A 23,443-nucleotide genomic window follows, 5' to 3' on the forward strand; every position below is an offset into this window, starting at 1 on the left:
GAATTCCTTGACCGGCAGCTTTGCATTCACGAAGATTCGATAGAAGTATGCTAGGTTAGCCTTAGATTTATTAGTAAGGAGAACTATTAAAGATATAATTGTTATAACTATCCATACAATATTGTAAACCGTAAGAAATATTAGCATGAAAAGCTTCAACTTGATAAAACATAAAAGGAAATTTTACAGTAATCTAACGGAACATCAAACAGCCTATAACTCATTTTACTGACCATATCACGTGAACGCTCTTGTTCGTCATAAGCATTGCTATTTGTTTTCTTATTTCTAAGAACCCTGCACGGACATCACGATGACATAGACGCTATGTGAATTTTTCAGCAAACAGCAGAAAACTTATGAGGAAAAAGCACAAATAATCCGAACGCCCTAAAAAAAACAAAATACGTTAGGACGACTGAGATATAATCCCTAAGACAAAACAATCCCTTGGATGAAGAGTATACCCCTTAGGTACCCTGTACTTACCCTTCACAACCGTCAAAGCGAGAAAGGTCATATGTAGGGACGGATTATGACAGACCTTCTATAAAAGGGATTTAAAAGATGGGTAAAGATAGCTGAAGGGAACAATGGCTCGAGCTGCACCCATATATGATTCACACAGCATAAAATCCAAAAACAAGGGTTTTATGTTGCGTATAGCTTGTCGGACACACTTCTGGGTAATTTAAGGCAGATCTCAGCATATGGGGGTTTGGTCGGGGCTGTGAACAAACAAAGCTATTATTAGAAGACCAGGATTAATCCTGATGGAAGACAAAACTGGACATGGAAGACAAAACTGGAAATTGCTGGATTTTTCCGCATCATTCTTTGCCTCTGTATACCTACCGAAAACGGCTCTCAGGTGTCTTGCTGGACTAAAAAGTGTTCCGAGCCTTGACTTTGAGTAAGTCAATACCAAGTCTGGTCAGTGCTAATCCCCTTTCAGAAATTGGTTTGCCTCTAAGGGTTAACGAAATCTTACTAAAGTTTTCGATATACTGCGGTGTCGTAAAAACGTCCTTTACTTTGAACTGCAGTATAACATGTACAATTTTAAAGTTCCATATGTGTAAAATTAAACTCAAAAACACGATTCCTTCATAAATGTATATATATATATATATATATATATATATATATATATATATATATATATATATATATATATATATATATATATATATATATATATATATATATATATATATATATATAAATATTATAGTTTTCGGTATATTACATTCATAAAAATGTCCACCACTGAAAGCTTACAGGTCCACTCTCACAAGTAAAATTCATATAATATATATATATATGTATGTATAAATATATATATATATATATATATAGATAAATTAGATATTCAAAAATAATATATATATATATAATGATATATGACAAGGCTAACATTTACATATATATATATACATATACAACAAAAATTAAACATACAATATAAACTATTATATCCAAACCAATATTAGTTAAAGCAACAGTTGTAAGAAGATGAACTTGCTTGTTTGTTTAAATTTTTTGTTAAGAGCACTCTAACAAAAATTAAATAAAGAGCCTTGTTTATCCAAAACAAGCCATTATCATAGTTGTAAATCTAAACATGCTATAAATGTGTTTATTTTTGTGTATATGTCTATTACTGTAAATGTATATGTATGTATATGTTATATACATACATACGTATACATACATGCATATGTATATATGTACTGTATATATGTGCATATGTATGTATATACATTTGTGTATACATGCGTGTACATACACGTTTGTGTATGTACATATATATACATACATACATATTAACAGCTATGAATCAGCACTAACTATTATACCCGTAAAGTGTACCTGGACGAGTAGACACCATCTATGCACATCTATACAGGGCGCACAAAATAATCTTTACATATCCAGTTAGGCATTTTTCATGGAAAACCTAATAAATTGCCAAAACAAAATACAAGCAGTTAGAATCGGAGGTCGACTGAGAAGCAGTTTCACTCATTTTATATTCAATAAAATTACTCTCTCTGTACTACTATGAAGCAAGGACTTGCTTGTCGTCATAAACATACACATAATAATATGCACCCTCGTCATTATTATTTTTGTTGTTATTGCTCATTGTATTTTCTATAAAGTGAACGTTACTGTTCTCAGATAACGCCAACCTTATATGCCAGCAAGGTCTGACCCGCAGACTGAAACTACACTGTATGTTGCACTTTACAGTTCTCATGGTACAACTCAAAGAGTCCCTTCATAAGCAGAGAACGGCGCTCACCCAACGGCTGGGTAAAAAAAAAGCAGGTACCATGCCCAGCACAGTGACAAAAACGTTCCGCTTCATCGACAGGGCGTTACCTAACGGTAACAGGAGCGATTCATACTGAAACTCTAAGGTCAAGAGAGGACTCACATCAACGTTCCTGTCCTTTGTCATTCATTTCTGTCAAGTAAATTTTTATTATCAAGGTGGTGTTATACGATTCTGTTTCCTAAGGCACTGGAATATGGTTGCCAGGTCTATTCCCCTACGCATATTTTATGATCACAGAAATTATATGCCAATGGTGTCCCACACTCCACATCTATCACCCGTCCTGATTTAAACAAAGCCTGAAAATAAATAATATATATATATATATATATATATATATATATATATATATATATATATATATATATATATATATATGTGTGTGTGTTTGTGTGTACTGTATATACATATATGTATATATAATTTTATATATATATATATATATATATTATATATATATACATATATAATATATATACATACATATATAATACATATATACATATATATATGTATATATATATTATATATATACACACACAAAGTAATTCTTTCCAACACTAATACGCTACGAATGCAATATAAAAATACCAATGCAATCTGAACGCTGAGCGAGACATTTTGAAACGAGGGTTAGAGAGTTCCTTCAAGATGTAACTTCGGTAACTGAAGACTTTTGGGTTTTTGTCGTGAACAGCGACAAGACCGGACGAGGGAGAATGGAACAGGAGGTCGAGAAAGAGGGAGCGGGCGACGGAGAAGGGGAAAGCTCCGTGAAAGAAAGAAAGAAGGAAAGATGTGCATAAAGCAAAAAAGGCATTCAGCAACAGGGACGGCAGGAAGAAACCGAAAATGAGGGAGCGAGGGAAAGATACATAATAACCGGGTCAGGAGGAGGTGGATGCCGATGAATAAAACGCGTGGAAGGGGGACGACTCGATCTCTAGAGTGTCTAGAAGAATGCTTATAACTCTATGTCAGCCAAAGAAGAGAGACGCACCAGCGGGTACAATAGCATAGGCAAATATCGAGAAATAATAATAATAATAATAATAATAATAATAATAATAATAATAATAATAACACTGTGGAAGAGGAAAATAAACATCTTGAGAAACAAATGAAAATGAATTGACCTTTGTCAATAAACACAAAGACTGTCTATTTGCTTTTGTAGGGATTAGAAATCGATAGTTCAGGTACACAAGTTTGTGTTTGTGTTGTACTGTATTCCAGGTGCATACTTTTTCCTTTGCAATCCCTATCCGTCATTTATATGAGTTTTCTTTGTAAACTTACTTTTATATTTCTTCAGTCTGTTAAGTAAAGGACGACAGTCGAAAGCCCTAGCAGCACCCCCGTGTTTCTCTTTTTTTTCGTGGATTTTGTCTTTATTTATCTATTCATCACGTTCCATATTTTCGTGATTCAGTTATATCACACAGACCATTGTCGACCAGTGTTTTTAAAGAACGTATATATATTCTTCTAACAATCTCCAAACTGTTACCCACAACTCTAAAATCTTACAAAATCCTGTCGACGTGAATAGAAATACGTGCGAACATCGCCCTTGCTTTAAGGCGTGGGCGTTTGTCCTTTCCCCATGAGGATTCCACCTGGTCAATACAACATTTTAGTGCCACCTGATTCAGAGTATTTGGACGATACTCCTTTAACCTTGCCTCTGAATATCCATTGTTAGTCTGAATAATTCACGCTCTGTTGGCATACGCAACAGCACCATCACAAAGTATGATAATGCAAGTGTAATAATGAAAGGCTCGTTGATGAGAACGTAACTGCGAAGAATCCAGGAAAGTTCATTTTTAGAAAAATACGTTCACCCTATAAAGTTTATAGTATAATATTTCGCCTATAGTCTGCTCTTAGCCTCTTAATCCCATGAGATACGTTCAGCAACAGATGTTTAGGTTAAACCAGGCTAGTATTCCCTAGGCCTAGGTAATTAGTACCTGAAAAAGCATAAAATTTTTGTCTGGTATTGTTGCACGGGAGCTAATCCACAAACAAACAGATTTTCAGCTGTATTTCTCGCAGAATGTTTCTAAACGAATTACTTTGTTTTAGCATGAAACTGGAAAGATATTCGATACGAGTATACCAAAAATTGTCTAAAAATGCTGTTACCCACTAAAAATTCTGAACAAAAAACGATGACCATGAAATGCCAAAATTAAATAATAAACACTGCAAGTCAGGTTGTACATAATTATGAATGAGTCCCACGATGCCTCAGGGCCTAAGGGACGGTCCGTCCCTGCGGTCGGCGCACGTGCAAGTTCGTCTATTCTGGAAAATATCAGATGTCTGAATTGGTATACGATGGCCATTACCGGAGGATGCTCTTAATATTCTGCTTTAAACTCAGTGCTTGTTTGACATTGTGCAACAGACCAGAAGAGATCATAACAGCCTTTCATACGCATTTTACACATTTATATACATATTATGGGCAGACGAGTGAAATAATTTGATGGGTTAAATTCGCGGTGGCACCTTTCCATCTCCTGCATCCCTTCTCACAGCTGACGTCCTATTGGCTACACGTATCCTTAGGTCCCGCCCCTTGTTTTCGCCTCCTGCGATTGGTCCAGTTCTTAAATGAAACTAGACAGTTCGTCCTTATTGGCTTCTTTGCTTGACGCCTTGTGTATTAAAGAACGATCCTCTGTCACGTTACTCAGTCTGACCTTAGATAGAGAAAAGTTAATATCCCATTGTCGGAGGGCAGTTTTGGTGTGGTGTATACATGGTAGCAACTATGGATTATCGGAGTTTTGGAAGAAATTACTTGAGCTGCCCGCTCAAGAAGAGGCCTGTTCCCATCGCTTTTGAAAAAGGTATTTGTGAGTGCATATTTACTTAACTTTAGTTTTTTCCCTTCCCAGTCGTGCCAATATGTTAAATTTTGAACAAAATTAAACGTTAATTTTTACTATTCAATGCGTTAAAGATCCAAATGCATTGAAAAGCTATACGTGTAGCAAAGTGGCCCACATTTAAATACCAACTTTCATTACCGTTATCTCTAAAATAAGTAAAACAGAAGTACATTATGCATGTCTCACTCATTTCGATATTACTTGATTGAGGAAACTCATCACCTCACCATTTCCTATTGAGGTGTATATAGCATTCAGTATCATCAAAAGACGCATCATATATGTCACAAAATGAAAGGTTAAACCAATCTAGTTTTATAGCATTCCCTCGTAAAATAGTTTTGGTTAATTGATACCATCAAAATACGTAATGACAAATAGTCTCTTTTTCCAATGACTACATAATTTTTCATTTTTATATAACGAACAGCCACAGTACTTTTCCCTTTTCATTTGCAGAAAACGACCAGCCACAAGACTTGAGCACCAAACACCGTCGTCAGAACCAGGACCACGAAGACACGAGATATGTAGCACAACCCACCCTGCAAGTCCGCACACCACCCACCTACTCCTCTCTCGACTACACATCCGCCGCCCATGCACACCACGCCAACTGGCCATGCTTGTCACGGGAGCAGTCTAACAACTTAACACCTTTGATGGCGAACTATTACATGAATTTCTTCCATTCCTCCGTGGTACAGCAGCAACAGTACGCTCCGCAGAATGGGTGGTGGACCCAGAGACACGCGGTGTTACGTGCCCTACAGCCGCCCTTTAATCACCATTATTTATCAGCAACACCCTATCAAAAGCCTTTCCCAACGCACCCTGTTTTCACGAAGGGCTTTTCATCTCCGTCTCCACTGTCTTCCGACCATCGCGTGATTTCACCTGTGTCGACGACGTCCGATGACTCTGGTTTCGGGGCTGAAATCTTCAGTGACGAGGGCGAGATTGACGTCATCGGCGTCGGTGCCGATGATTTGTCACCATCCTCGTCGACGGGTGAAACTCGAGGAGGAAACAGCGTGACTACTCCGAACGCCGGGAGAGAAAGCAAAACCTCTAGTGCGCCGCCTCAAGCCCTTTCGACTGGTGAAAGCAACCGCAAGCACCGGTTCTCCTGTCAACAATGCGACAAGCTCTACAGTTCCCACGGGGCGCTCAAGATGCACATCCGAACCCACACCCTTCCCTGCAAGTGCCACATCTGCGGAAAGTCCTTCTCTCGGCCGTGGCTTCTGCAGGGTCATATCAGGACCCACACGGGAGAAAAACCCTTCCAGTGCCCTCAGTGCGAGAGACGTTTCGCCGACAGAAGCAACCTGAGGGCGCACTTGCAGACGCATACCGACGTGAAGAAGTACGCTTGCAGTACCTGTGCAAAGTCGTTCTCTAGAATGAACTGGCTCAAGAGACACTTGGAAGCTTGTCCTAAACAGAGTGCCGACTCGCAAGAAGACACTGGGCACGCACATAAGAACTCCACGCCGTGCAAATGAGCCTTATTAAAGCGTTTATTTTTTATGTAACTATTCTAGTCATTAAAGCAAAACCTGTGTCACATCTACGAATTTATACAAGACTGAATGTACAAATTAAAAGATTATTTTTTATGCAATCTTTTTTTGTACCTGTATTCGTCAATGTCTACCAGTAATTTTCATTATTTTTAACAGTAACCTCGCATTTGCACTATCAAACAATTGTTATGGGTGAGTGGAAGGTATAAAAGATGGCAGAAAGGTACTATGAACGGAGATACAGGAGTTGCAGCTAGGAGCTGAAGGGACGCAGCAAAGAACCTACAGAGCGCTGCATGACGTGCACTGCATAATGCTGTAATATCGAATTAGCACTTAAACACGGTTTGGTGTTTGGTGAAACCAGAAAAAAAATCAGATGCCGCTTTTCTTTCACTAACCTACATCTGTATGAAAATAAAGGAGTTCAAATGTAGGCTTTCCCGAAAAAATTTACAAACCCACTAAGGGAGATGGAATGTTACGGAAACGAAGGTTCAACCAAGACGATCAAAAGGTAATAGTCTAACACATTAATTACCTGGCGAGATCATACCACTGATTTTCATGTTCAATAATCAATTTTTAAAACCATGAGATTTAAATCTGACTATAAAGGCATTTCAATACAAGCTGGAAATGGAACGAAGAAAAAGGGAAAATCATTCAAGCACGATAGAGTCCAAAATGGGTCATGTATGTTACTTGTAAGTTTGGAATCTACTATCGACGTGTCAAAGTCATCAGGCGATACAAAAGATTCAACACGTGGAAACCCACTCGATCTATTAAGATTCAACGCGTGGAAACCCACCCGATCTATTAAGATTCAACGCGTGGAAACCCACTCGATCTATTAAGATTCAACGCGTGGAAACCCACCCGATCTTTTAAGATTCAACGCGTGGAAACCCACTCGATCTTTTAAGATTCAACGAAAGGGAATAAAACCCACCCGATCTATTAAGATTCAAACGACGTGGAAACCCACTCGATCTATTAAGATTCAACGGTCCCACCCGATCTATTAAGATTCAACGCGTGGAAACCCACGGATCTTCTTAAGATTCAACGCGTGAAACCCACCCGATCTATTAAGATTCAACGCGTGGAAACCCACCGATCTATTAAGATTCAACGCGTGGAAACCCAACTTTCATCTCATAAGATTCAACGCGTGGAAACCCAAATCTTTTAAAAGATGAACAACGAAAGGGAATAAAATCTAAACGGAGAGATCACAATTTAATGACTGGAAACTACTAAGTCGACGTAGATCATTTCCAGAATGTCCCAGCGCCTAAAGTTGTGATCCCTTCATCGTTCAACGTTAAACGGTAGTTTTAAATTGCTTTTAAAATTAAAACTAGTTTTACCATTCACTAATGTTGTTTTTCGCTGGATATTATTACCTGTCCATTACCGGATCACTACCTGGTTTCAATACAACTTTCATATATCATAATCTGTTGTTGATTTACAAATTTCATAAAAGATGGGGAGTCATAACTGTAAGGAAATACGCAAACAGGAGGCAAGTTAATTTCAAATTTATTACTGGAGAGGTTAATGAACTGTATGATATACTCCCTCGTACAATGAACTTGAAAAGGTGAGACAAACAGAATGTACAATGAAACCTACTCTATAAATAGGCTAAAATGTAAAATTCCAAAACTCTCAAAAGTTTAAAAACTTACAAAATTGTGCTAACACAGAATAATCATTAATAAGTGACAAACATTATATATAGCCCAAAATGGTAATTAAAATTCATTATATATCTATTTATATATATATATATATATATATATATATATATATATATATATATATATATATATATATATATATATATATATATATATATATATATATATATATATATTTATATATATATATATATTTATATATAAAGGAAAGAAAAATATTGAAAATAAATAATACACGATTATAATTATATATATATATATATATATATATATATATATATATATATATATATATATATATATTTTATAGTTAATATAAACATTAAACACTGAAATGTAAACTGAGGTTTATTAAAAATACAGGTACCCAACCATATTTTACAGAGTTAATGGAAAACTCGACTTGGATTCGTTAGCCCAATAGCTGTCTCGACTGAAATAAGTAGAAACAACCATTACATGAATGCCATTTCATCGGAAAGATTGTTCGATATTTTGCCAGACATAAAATTTCGTCAATAGTTATCTTTTAAGAAATACACGTATTTTTATTCAGTTAGCTGAAGAGGACCGTCGTACAAACGGTCGAAAGTTCTCACTTTTAATCATTTTTGTATTTTGATAAATACAGCCTTACTCATAAAAATAATTGTGGATTTTAGTTTTCTGAAAAGAAAATCATTGTGCCGGCTTTGTCTGTCCGTCCGCACTTTTTTCTGTCAGCCCTCAGATCTTAAAAACTACTGTGGCTAGACGCCTGCAAATTGGAATGTTGAGCATCCACCCTCCAATCATCAAACAAACCAAATTGCAGCACTCTAGCCTCAATATTTTTTTATTTTATTTAAGATTGAAGTTAGCCATTATCGTGCTTCTGCCAAAGATATAGGACAGGCCACCACGGTCGGCTGAGAGTTTCATGGGCCGCGACTCATACAGCAATATACCGAGACCGCCAAAAGATAGATCTATTTTCGGTGGCCTTGATTATACGCTGTACAGAAAATTTTATTGCACCGAAGAAACTTCGGCACATTTTTCATTTGTTTACTTATCATTGCCGGTTGGAATATGCTTCCCGGTTACGGTACACTGATGCACCATAGATGTCTTATAGACTGTCTACATCTTTCATTTTCCTTGAATGAGAAGCAAACTTGTCGAGACGCTGCCTATAGGATTGTTGAAAAAACAACTTAACTGGAGGCTGGTCAGTTTTACAGGCATTGGCAAGTGCTTGATAACACTTTTAAGGTTTATGGCAGTAACTGTTTTCATAAAGGATGATATATGAAGGATAGCAGAAGTACCAAATGCAAAGTCCGCGGATTTTAACTTGGACCATAAAAGACATCGTTTAGCTCCACTCTTGACAGCTGTATCACTGCAGCTTCTTTTGATTTAATTTGTAAATGTAAATTCCAATAACTTCACAGGAACCTTTAGCTAGGTTCTGATAATTCACCTTTATAAAGAGTTTACGCTGCCATGTGTTGAAACTGCTCTATTTTTCATATAAATTGCCAAAACACTGATAATTCTTTAGATGGAATTGGCAACATTTTTTATTGTCTGTTTAAAATTTCCTAACAGGACGACGTTAACTAACTGCTGATCTGGTCAAAACTTAACAGCCACATACTTTTGTTTCCAGCTGGTATAAACGTCACCAAGGCATGATGGAATTGAGTTCATTAGCCTCAACTTCGTCCAAAATACCTTTCAGATATTACCAGAAATATTAGTAGGTTCCATTATCAGGCTGACAGAATTCTGGAGCAGATCTGCCAAGCAATCAGTATCTTGAACAAATCCAGCGCCTGTGCTTGGTAGTGAAAACAACATGGACAATTAACTGATGCATTAAGGCCAAGAGTGTGTGCTGAAGTCATTATCACTGAGTAGTAGTCAAATAATCATATTACTGTTACTCCATTAGGTAAATATGGGAATGGTAGCTCTAGCACAGCCGGTAACCACCCATCTCTATAATTCCAATATCTTGAGTTAGTGAATGTCTGTTGGCCAGACGTCTGAATACTTATGCTGAAAATAATCATCCTTCCCCTAGTTTGCAGTCAGGTTTTTGCAAGGACCTGGGTGCCTGTCATGCATGTTCTTCTGTCAACTTCCAGTGTCATACAGAGACCCCTAGATTTTGGCCATGAAGTTCCTGTAATGGGTTTTAATCACAACGTTACTTTTGACCGTATTAATCACGTACGTCATTGTATTCCAACTAAAACAGGTGGTTGTTGGTGAAACATTTCTCGTCACCATCATTACTGCATTCCAACTAAAACATTTCAAAGAGTATTGGTAATTATTGATGGACAGAATGGTGACTACAAAAACGTAATCAGTGACATTTTACATGATCTACACAATATGGATTTGGTCTTGAAAATAAGCTTGTTACTTATGCAAAAGATGCTACTTTGGATAGGTTCCATCTTCTGAATATAGACCTGTCAGGAGATTTGGCTAAAATTCGTGGCATGGGGCAAAATTAATTTTTTTTAAAAAGCGTGAAATCCGTATTTAGGAGTGGACTTTCATCATAGTATTTTTGAAAGGCAAGTAACATGATTTAGTAATCAAACACTTTTCTTATATAAAAATACAACGCGTAAGCAGACAAATCGCCGGAACAATGGCGAACACCATTAATCCTATACACGGCCATTAGGTTAACGTTTCACAGATTGGCTTAATGAAAACTATCAAGGTACAGACTTACCAATGTCTCGAATCTTTCTTGGACATACCATCTTCTGTGGACACTTAACCCAAAATAAACTAATCACTGGATACTGTAATGAATCACGCAACAGCTATGTACCTAAGATGTAAAACCATGTCCTCAAGTAATTTCTGAATATATTGTCAACGATGATTGAGTGTCAATTTATGTCCATGAAGGTTACTTGAAACTGAGCGAACCCATTCAATATGAATGTAGTTTCTCGACCTATCGCTCATATAATGTTGCAGCTGTATCACGCCAGGAAATGGTTGCGTACGATATATTTTATATATTACTCTTCATAAGTACTAAGAATCCTATATCTCGTTTTGTTCCCTTTTTCCTTTTACCCACCCAATCTCCAAAACGGTTATGACACTTAAATCTTCAATTCTTTATACACTTCCTTTCCAATTGCTCTCTCTCTCTCTCTCTCTCTCTCTCTCTCTCTCTGTAATGAAACAAACACGTGAATTATCGGCACAGGAATCTTTCCTTGTTAACCTTTACTCCCCAATTACCAAAATGAATTACGCAAACACAAATGACCCTGGAACCAATCCCCTCGTGACCGGAAGTAATAGGGATGTACTCCTATTTACGCAGATTAAGAACCACCGCTAATGAGCTCCTTGGGTGGCTTCTGGAGGCTCTGCCGATTATGTTTTTACGGTCGTTTACGCTCGCTTCTTGTTATGATGGACGCTGGGGGGTTAATTGGGCTATTACACTAATCACAAAGATACCAAAATTTCAAACTGTGGAGTTCACAAAATTGAATCAATTAATATACGGACAAAATAGCAACACTTACAGAGAACAGATACATCATTAACTCTTTGCTTAATTTTGGCATACAAGTTTAAACAAGAATTATTGTTTTGCAGGTTGACAATATAATTTTATAGTTAGATGAGTGTATATCACACACGTACATACATGCATACACACACAAACACACACACACACACATATATATATATATATATATATATATATATATATATATATATATATATATATATATATATATATATGGGTAGCTGCAAGAGTAATCACAAAACACAGTAATGAAACTGATGCCGTGGCATTTGTATGCAGTATTTTACATTTGATTATTATAAAAGATTTTCTTTACCATGCTTTCTTCTTGCAACCACTCCAAAAACTACCCTGACTCGGTACATTTCCTACCGCTTTCCTGCCGCATGCCATTAATTATACACCCTAATGTTACTACCGGCATTATCAACGCGTGTTCGACGTTCATCTGCGGAGCAGGGTAACTGAAGGGTCTTTGAGGGAAATTCCTTAATAGCTATAGCATAAGGTGTGGGAAAGTGTATATATTACCCTACTATAAAAGCCATGCTGTTGCCATATTTTCTTTAGGAATAAGAAATTACTATAAGGAACTTATTTTTTACCAGCATCTTCTGAATAATAATAATAATAATAATAATAATAATAATAATAATAATAATAATAATAATACAACACAAACTGAATCATTTGTTTACCTCCATCTACTTATCAAAGTAGTGTCTTTTGTGCTGCATACTGTATGCTGTACTGAAGGCGGACGCTGGCTATTTAAAACCTATCACAACAAAATTTTGGACTCTGAGGTTATGGTTGATGGGATTCAGCTTTAAAGTTGTACCTGGTCTTTTCAATCAATTCTTAATAAATACGTGTGAGGAAACCAAAAATCGACATCTAAGTTCGAGGAATTTTCATATATTCTTTTTCTGTTGCATGTTTAAATTTATGTAAAAGGCTATTGACTCAAACCATATTCTTAACTCCATTCTTAGCTTCCGTAAACATAATAATATATAATAATCCCAAAGTTTCACTGTATTTCTGTCGCTGACCTCATTAAAATATAATTTTTTTGGGAAGTGGGCAGAAGGAAAAAATCATATTTTTAAGTCCTCTAAAACTATCATAGGTAGGAAGATGACTCTTTTGTGTGTGAATCCACATTTACAGTATAAAATCACTGTTTAGTTCGCAAAGATGAAAAGAAAAAAATACACTCAGGCGGACGTACTGAAAAGGGCAGTAAAAGTGGCTTTTTATGTGTATGTTTACATAAAAAAACTATCATTGTAAAGTGTGTGTAATATGTGTAAACCAAGTATATATTAATTGTCAGCAAGATCTTTCATATTCGGTAAATGCAAAGGAGACGGCCGCAAAAGATATCGTCTACTAATGTAATTTCTTGGACAGGCAGAATATAGAAAATGGTGTGTATAATACAGCACAGGTGAGATAATTTGATCAATTTACCGACATAATGGGAAATTTACAGTATAAAGTTTATATTTTTGCTTTCATCCCGGAGGGGTTGGTTCTACAACGCCCAGAAGGACTGAGTTTCCCATGGCACAAGATCAGCCACTAGGGATGAACGTAAAAACATAAACGAAACACGGTAAATTTCTCATTTCCTCAGTAAATTTATCAAAGTATCTCACCAATACTGTCATGTACAACCTTTTCTATAATACTGTTTAGTCAAAATATTACATTAATAAAGATATCTTCATGCGGCCGTCTCCATTACATTCACCTCATTTTCTATTGTCTGCTTTTAATTACCTCAAAGAAAACCCTCCGTTAATTGGGTAACTGGCCTAATATTTCCAGTGACGAAAGAACAAAAATCTGACTTTTGATCCACCGTGGCGACCTGGCACCTGACGGGACCGTAAGTTCATAAATTTGTCTATAAATGTACGCAGAAGTTTTTAAAGGTATGCTGCTCTTGATAAATGCATTTAAAAAAAAAAAGGATTGGTTATCATCTACCTAATCATAGCCATATATTAACAACATGGCTCTGACAGCAATTAGACCAGTGAGTCACTTTCTGGGCTTTTAGGGTTTGTATTGTCCTGGTAGGGATCGGTTATGGATGACAGTATTTAAGAGGTGAAAAGTGAAACAAAAGTTAGAGAAGTTGAACAGGTCGGCAGGAAAAGGAAAAAGGAGCGTCTTTGGCTTATAAGCAATAAATGTCTTTCACTGAAGTTCAGCAACATACCAGTAGGTACAGTTAACATTAAACTTTATATTGAAATCAGTTATCTTCGGTCTCCCCAAAGTTACGTTAAAAACTGCTGACGACGCAATCTTCGAGGATCCAATATCATTAACAGTTCACACACGGAGATAAAATGAAATCCTGCCTAGGCTTACTTTGTAAGAGCCCCGACGCTGTCTCTTCCAAACACGTGTGTGTTCGTGTGTTCGTCGATCGTCATCATCGGAGTCGACAGGACAAAACAGGAGCGTCTCGTTTTCTTTCTCTACAGGAACGCGATTTCAACCATACAATATTTCCTGTCTTTTCTCCTAAGCATTGTTGTCTTAACGTATGTACAATCACCACTACTTGCATTGCCATGCAAGCATTCTAATCATGTACTCATAATGTTCCAACGAATCTTCTGTATCAAACTGTGTGTATGTTTCTGTTTGTGAAGACGCCAAAGGTCTCTCCATTTCACATTTATTATGCTACTGCATTGTATCCATTAATGTGTCTTGAATCTCATGCAATTGGCCATATGTAGAATTTCCTGACCCTTCCACTGATGTATGTTTCATCACCATATGTTAATCATGTCTCTTGATATCGCCATCTGTTTGTCTGCCGACAAACACAGATGTCTGAACCTTTATGTCCGTTTTACCTGTCTGTGTGTAGACGCTACATTACCGCTCGCACGCGTCAATAACATCTTCCAAGATTCTGTAATCTCTCGTTACGGGCTGCTCTAGAAAAGATGGCAAAAGGCCAGCTAAATCTAAAACAGTACATCTCTCAGTAAGGAACAACCAATAAACCAGTTAACACCCAGCCATTATGTCGCTCATTCCCAGTCCTTACACTGGTGACCCCTAAGTGACTCGAAGGACCCGGCCGACCCAAGATGACGACCCACGCGCCGATTGACCCTTCGCCGCCTCGCTGTTTCCCGCCGTTCCTGAGTTCTCAGTATTAGTCCGACCCTCCGAGATGACCCACTCCACCACCGGAATCCTGGATACCTCCTCCAGGAAACCTGAAGCCGCCCCCGCACTCGTACTGGACAAGCTGACCAACGAAGGACCAGCCACGTCATCCTTCAGCCTGCTGCCGCCCCTCTCGAGCTGGCTTCCAAGGATCAGCCGCCGTCATCCTTCAGCCCTCGAGCCGGCCACCGAAGGATCATCCGACGTCACCCTTCAACCAGCTCCCGTCCTCCTCGAGCTCCTGCATGGCCGGTGCCGCCCTTCAGCCTCCCTACCCCGCCCCTAGCCCAAATTTATCAAATTATTTCACAATACTGTCGCCAAGACAAATTTTCGCATCGTTGCCTCAAAATATGGGGAACATTGTAAAAGCCCGTCGCCCGACGCCGTCTCTTTACAAACAATCAGACGTTACTATTGTCTTGGGGAGAATTACTTCAAAGAAAACCCCGCTGTCTCTTCCAAACACGTGTGTTTCCAGTGAAGTTCGTCGATCGTCATCATCGGAGTCGACAGGACAAAACAGGAGCGTCTAAGTTTCTTTCTATAAAGGAACGCGATTTCAACCATTTAATATATCCGTCTGTTTCTCCCTAAATGCATTGTTGTCTTAACGGATGTACAATCACCACTACTTGCATTGCCATGCAAACATTCTAATCATGTACTCATAATGTTCCAGTGAATCTTCTGTATCAAACTGTGTGTATGTTTCTGTTTGTCCTGACGCCAAAGGGATCTCTCCATTTCACATTTATTATGGTAAAATTGTATCCATTAATGTGTCTTGAATCTTGAATAGAATTGGCCATAAAAGAATTTCCTGACCTTCCACTGATGTATGTTTCATCACCAATGTTAATCATTCACTGATATTCAGCAACATCTGTTTGTCTGTCGACAAACAAGATTGAACTTTATTTGAAATCCGTTTTACCTGTCTGTGTCTCCTAAAGTTACGTTAAAATTCGCACGACAATAACATCTTCCAAGATTCTGATCCAATCTCATTAACAACAACCAATAAACCAGTTAACACCCAGCCATTATCGCTCATTCCCAGTCCTTACAACTTTACCAACGGATACAAATCTTGCTGGACGGGGACCTTATTTCAATTGAATTTCTGTACTACACATGCTCACAAATATACGGTCTTCGTTTTCTTTACTCCATTGTCGTCCTTTTCTTTACTGCATATTTTCGCATAAAAGAGTCATTCACTTTCTTTTTAAGATATTCACAAAATATTCAGTTTTCTTTGTTAAACTGTCACAAAATGACCTTACTTTTCTTTGATACACATTCACAAAATAAAAGCACCATTTGACTTTCTTTTGCTACACATTCACCAAAAATGTAAACTTCCTTTGTTACACATCGCCACAGAGAGGCTATTTTAACTCTCTTCGCCACACATATTCGTAAAAATTGTCTTAATTTTCTTTGCTACAGATATCTATATTCTCAAAAGCACTGTCTTAAATTTATTTGCTATACACGTTCATAATAACCCTGCTAATTTTCAATGTTTTTCATTCACAAATGCACTAAATTTCCTTTGCTGCACATTTTCACAAAAAGATCCTTTTTTTGCTATGTATATATTCATAAAAAAAAAGTGTGCTGATGTCTATCACACACATACAGATCTTCTTTGCCCGCTTACACACCAATATCACAAAATCATACATAGATTATTCATGCACTTAAATAAAGATGTAAATAAAAAGACGGACATGACATCATTAGGCTACCAAAGACAAACAAAGGAATCAACATACATTCCTGCCCTTCTCAAAATAGTGCAACACATCAGTATTACATCTTAGTAATTTTAAATTTATCCAGCGTAAAAATCCAGCACAACAAAAACAAATAAGTTATTTAGTCCACACTGGTTTCACCAAGAGCCCCAATCAATTAATTTTGTAACAATCTCCATGATGTAATGAAACTATACACCGGATATTAATGAGATCACTGTACTCTTCTCGAAGGAAAGCATGTTTTACGAAATCAGTTCTTTCACAAAACACCATTTATTCATATTATCAGCGAGGCCACTCATCATCGTAAGATTTGCTTAACAAGAATGAATAAGAACACAGCGCCCAAACCAAAACTACCTAACGTTCCATAAAGCGCACTTTCCATGAAAAACTGGAAAGAAAGATGGAGTTAAATGAGTTCTCTCTACATATACACACACAAAACGAAAACTACTTTGTATGAGAAAACATACATAGAAAAAAAAAATAATTAGCTACAAATGAATCATTTCTGAAAGTGCCATTTCGGTTTCATATCGAACTGCAAATTGAAAACAGATAAGGCTTGTACCGGTTGATATTACTTCATGTTAAGATTCGTCTAGGCATTGCAATGGCAAATAAAAAAAACTGAAAGGGTTAAAACCCAACCCAGTAAAGGCACAGTGCAAATACTGCAATTAATAATCTGACCTTCATATCAAAGGCTAACAGACCAAATAGATGTCAATTCTGCTAACAGCTATATACAACATTTGGCTCACCTAAAACTGGTTTCCATCGTCACTCACTTACCTTAGGTCCCGATCTGAAATTGAGAAAAATATGAATCAGTGATTTTTTTTCCAAAGGAATAAAATTGTTAGGAGAGGGTGCAAAGTAAGATGGAATAAAGAATAAGAACAGAAGTAACAGTAAAAGGAATGAAAGGGGTTGCAGCTAGGGGCCGAAGGAACGCTGTAAAGAACCTTAAGTATATACCTGTATGTTAGGAAAAAGTGCTACTTTGTGGATTGTGATAAACCTGGAGTATCTTAAGATTAGCTAATCTCTCAAACAAAACGCCAAGAAACGTGATTTGGTGTACAAATCAACAAATATTACCGCAGTTGAAGATGTACAATTAATTATATCAACAATTTCTTATAATTTGTATAGTGCGTGCCTGAATGATACCACCCAAACCCTTCCATCCCATTATATCAGGATGCTTTTCCATGCTATTAACCATTGTTACATCCTTGTACGGAGGCAATTTCGGGTCATAAAGCCACTCTTGTTGGCGCACAAGTTCAGTTAATCTTTCCATGACTGAAATTGATGCTTTCCTCTACGCATTATCCAGGGAGCGAAGCCCACGTATGTAGCAACAACGAAGTAGACGTTGGGAACTAGCGATGTGGTTGCGCCACAGAGACGTCCGCTACCATGCGGCTGCGTTGTCAAATCGCTTCTGGGAGCGACTGACACTGACCGCAAACGCAACCGTGCCTGTGGAAACAACGCTGTACATTTTCACGTTCTGTTTTTTCTGCAGACGCAAACGCAATAATGAAATCGTAGCTCACCTTACTCTCTACGTACAGGTCTATTTCCAGGCCTATCTGCCTTCTTATCCCTCTCTCAAATTCTTTTTTACTGCTCCCTGATCTTATAGCTTATTGTAAGATTGCACATCAAATAATATCCATTTCTTCCTCACCTAAGCCTCCTATTTTCTTAACCCACCATTTACTATTTTATTCTCTCTTTCTACCATCCCACACCAACAAAACCCCCTGCTCCTTCTTTAACCTCTACGTCCACCAGCTTATTCTTTTACAATTAACCTTACAAACGCCTTTCTTAATTTTTTTCCCAAATATACTTGTGAATATTTTTAACTGGAAAACCATATATCTGTAACGATCAAGCCCACTTCCGACGCATTATTCTTTTCATTCTCATTTACTTAAAATCCATACCTACCAACGTATATATAACCTTTCATATTCTTAAAGCCAAGCTAGAAGCAGATTCACTTTCCGAAAACCACACTCATTTTTTTCCATCCCTCGGTCTCTTACACATACTACTCGTTTTCCTGTCACAATCAATTTCTGCATACCCATACAATAACCCTTCCCTAGGTCTAAAACTCTTAGTTACCAAGCGCGAGCAGTCTTTCCCATTCCTGTACACGCTGTCCTACCGTCGAGGTGTCAGAACATGTGTGTGTCACCCCATGCACAAATCAACTCTTTCACCCTTGAACAAAGTTACTATCATACATTTCTTCTCTTCTGCATAACATCCACGTGCATTTAAAACACCGAGACTGAGTACAGTATTTCAATTGTTTGTAGTATCGGTACAGGATATGAGGCTGCAATCTCAAAATCCCTGGAAATTTGGTAACACACCAAGCAGTGTTAAGACTATTTTTCTTTCACAGTATATACATATATATGTATATATATGGTATTTATGCACCTATACACAGTATATTCTTGGGTGCGAGACCTATTATCTTAATCCCTGAGTAATTTATTAGCAAGGTAAAGTGAACTAGATATTAGTGGTTCGTTGTGGCTTGATGTTTGAATACATTATATATATATATATATATATATATATATATATATATATATATATATATATATATATATATATATATATATATATATATATATAAGCTCCATCTCCTAAGTATACCATAACCACCATCAAAACAATAACAGGTGGCATAACAATTAGCCGGGAGCCTATTCAGTTAACCAAATGTTGGTCATACGCAGTTTATATATGTGCTGGAATCAGCTTGAACATTACAGTAATTCTATTTTGGTTTCCATACCACCTTACTGAAAAATTTATATGCACTCACGCTCTGAATGTTCAATATATCAATATATGACGTTAAGCAAAAAAAAAAAAATGTATTAATACAAAAAAGACTGCGTTACCATCTATCACAATGGATGAACATACATACAGTTAGTTGGCCATCCCCTCTCACCAGCTCCATTTTCTCTTCTTCTTTATATGTTACCCTCTTTCAGCCTCGCAATTGGCCATTCTATCCTACCCAGGCTCAAAAGTCTACGAAGGCAATAGAGATAACATTTATCTTATAGACATCATTACAACTTTCAGATACCATTCGCTAACAAGTTAACACCTATAGGCTATCATTCGCTTTAACGGTACAATACATTGTTCCATAAAAACTTGCCTGTGTATAATAATCTTGTCTACGTGTTCAGGCTACCACTAATATTAATAGAATGAAGACTTTTGTTCAACAAAAACTTGCCTGTGTATAATAATCTTGTCTACGTGTTCAGGCTACCACTAGTATTAATAGAATGAAGACTTTTCGCCACAATTGCAGTGTTTGCGGCTAATGGCTACTATCCCAACTTCAACCTAGCATTATGACTACTACATAAAACAGTTCGTGACCGGATTCGGCCTTTGCTCCACAATTTCCGCTGTCCTCGATAACGAAACATGTTTTCTGGCCATCTTCTGATTGTATGAATTACCGTGGCCTTTGTTTAAGTAGTTCAAGGAAGAATATTTCTTCATATTTCATTCATCGACAACAGCAAAAACCAATAGAACCGCACACGGATCATTCAATCGGCTTCCTCATATAATCCACTGTGGTTTGCATTTTAGCTGTTTCTGGTTTGCATTTTTGCTGTTTCTGGTTTGCATTTTAGCTGTTTCTGGTTTGCATTTTAGCTGTTTCTGGTTTGCATTTTTGCTGTTTCTGGTTTGCATTTTTGCTGTTGCTGCTGGCTTTTTCGTTGGGGGAGTCGGTAGAGTTGTCGGCTAGCACTCGCTAGGCCCGTGTTCGAGTCTCCGGCCGGCTAATGAAGAATTAGAGGAATTTATTTCTGGTGATAGAAATTCATTTCTAGTTGTAATGTGGTTCGGATTCCACAATAAGCTGTAGGTCCCGTTGCTAGGAAACCAATTGGTTCTTAGCCACGTAAAATAAGTCTAACCCTTCGGGCCAGCCCTAGGAGAGCTGTTAATCAGCTCAGTGGTCTGGTTAAACTAAGATATACTTAACTTTGCTGGCTTTTACTAGCTTTCCGATTTTGCATTTGATTAAAATATTGAGAAATAAACTGAAATGGATGTAACCTGCTGTAGACAAAAGTCCAATGCTAGCATCATTACTATCGACTGAGGGAAAATTTTATGGTCCAAATTCGATGGCTTCCAACTGAATCTAATTAACAGGTTTCTTCATATTCATATTGTGCTTAAAACTTAAGATTATTACTAATTATGAAGGAATTCTGCCGCCGAACCTCAAGTACAATCAGACTATCATTGATAATTATTAATAGTTCAATTTAAAATCACTTCTAGATTTAATATCTCTCGTTGCCATCAGTTTCAACGAAACCCAATCATAGCTCGATAAAAGCAATAGGCCATGACTACCATTATAGATACGAGAACTTCAGCCTACTAGAAACTCACCCACAAATCCACAGAAGCCTACCATTATGGATATTGATCTAACTTCTGTTTATCATTAGTTTTAACGGACTGCAGCCATTGCTCAACAAACTTTAAAGGTCTATAATTTATGAATAGTGTTACTTCAGGACACCAATAGGCCTAGTTCATATGTAGCCTACTGCCACCAATGCTCCACAAATATAATTGGTCTGTCACTCAAGGGTCTAGATATTGCTGTTGCTTCTAGCTACCATTAATTTTAGTAGAAAATATCCATTGTTCAAGGAAGGCCAACATCACTACAACTTCAGGCTACGAGGCTTTAATGGATGCAGCGGGCTTACCAGTTAAGGCTGTCACGAAAATTTAATGGCGCCATCGGGTTCATTTTAACAGACCGCAGACATCAGAAAACAAATGCAGAATGTCTACCATTTACAGATATCGCTTAAAATTCAGGCTACCCTAACTTTGAATGGCTGATATTAAGTTTAATTAACACAGCTATTGTGCTACACATTCAACTGGTCCGCCATATGGATATCGTCACTTCGTGCAGGCTAGGCACAACGACGGTTTATAGGTATATAACTGTCCTCATATATCCAAGCCGAACCTGAAAGGACGTAACATGACAAATCGTTCAATTGTAAAACCTTTTCCCTTGGTGAAAACTGACAATGATAATATATATACTAATGGGGGCAAACACAAATATGCAAGTCTCAAATCCACCAAGCCAGGTGGGCGCAACCTTTCTTTACTGGACGACTCAAGTACCCTAGAAATCCTGCTTCCTTTTCACATGGAATGTATTATTTATCCCAAAACCCAGGACCCCAATTACCTCGGTATCAGTTCGCATACTTACCTTAAAAGGTACCGAAAACTAGCGCAGTTTTCTAAAGAAACTTTAAGGAACACAACCGCGTTAAAACATCCTCCACCACACTTCGTCAGTCACTGACTTTCTGTCACTCACTGTCAGTCTGTCAGTGCTGCTCGTTTTCAGTTTCAAAAATTCCGCCGTTTTTTTCCTGAGGTAAACAAGGCCGGTATTGAAGACTAAATAGTACATTTGGGGTCATGATAAAGTCAAGGTTTTTAGTATTTTTTTTTTATTAACTTTTTTAGACTAACTAATCTTAGTAGTTTAGTACGAGTCATGAATCCTTAATTGTATTGGTTTATTTGTTGTTCAGTAATTTGATCGTATTCAGAGGAAATAATAAACAAGTAATAGTATAATCATGGCTTCAGTTTCATCAACGTCAGCAGAATTTTACATTCGCACATGTTCTTGGGAATCATTTCACAGCAGGATAAATTACCTTGTCATTTAATGCATGACTGATGTTGGTTCTATTTTAAAAATGTGGATGCATGACAATGTAAATTTTTCATACATACTGTGGTTTATATAGGTTTATTAATACACAATATGGTGCAAAATTTTATTTAAAGAAATTTGTTCTACATTGCATGTAGAATGTAGGCCTACTATGAGCCATTTTATGACCTGTGGTACTAGCACTTGCAGGTTGGTCATATATATATATATATATATATATATATATATATATATATATATATATATATATATATATATATATATATATATATATATATATATCTAATATATAAAAGTGAATGTGTATATGTGTGTGTTTGTATATTTGTAGCTTTGTGAGCTATAGAAATCCGAACCGCTTGACCGATCTAGACAAAATTTGGCAAGTGGCCATCATTTAAGCCAACTTAGAAAATCGGGTCGTTTCAAACCCATACCCCTTCCCCTTCCCTTTGTAATTTATGTGATAACAGCTTGACCGATCTAGACAAAATTTGGCAGGTGGCCGTCATTTAAACCAAATTAGATAACAGGGTAGGTTTCAAAAATGCTCGATATGATTTCGTTGTCAATCGCTGGCGAGTGACTTT

General features: G+C 37.1%; 1 protein-coding gene across 1 annotated transcript; it reads left to right on the plus strand.

The window, feature by feature from the left end:
* Window positions 1-5,036: 5,036 nt before the first annotated feature.
* On the plus strand, window positions 5,037-6,862 carry LOC136833900 (zinc finger protein SNAI2-like). Its single transcript, XM_067096191.1, has 2 exons — window positions 5,037-5,208; window positions 5,710-6,862. The coding sequence occupies exons 1-2, from the start codon at window positions 5,118-5,120 to the stop codon at window positions 6,756-6,758; spliced, it is 1,140 nt and encodes a 379-aa protein (XP_066952292.1). The 5' UTR covers window positions 5,037-5,117; the 3' UTR covers window positions 6,759-6,862.
* The last annotated feature ends 16,581 nt before the right edge of the window (window positions 6,863-23,443 follow it).

The sequence above is a fragment of the Macrobrachium rosenbergii genome, chromosome 52 (assembly GCF_040412425.1).
Source record: "Macrobrachium rosenbergii isolate ZJJX-2024 chromosome 52, ASM4041242v1, whole genome shotgun sequence".
NCBI classification, from domain to species: domain Eukaryota; kingdom Metazoa; phylum Arthropoda; class Malacostraca; order Decapoda; family Palaemonidae; genus Macrobrachium; species Macrobrachium rosenbergii.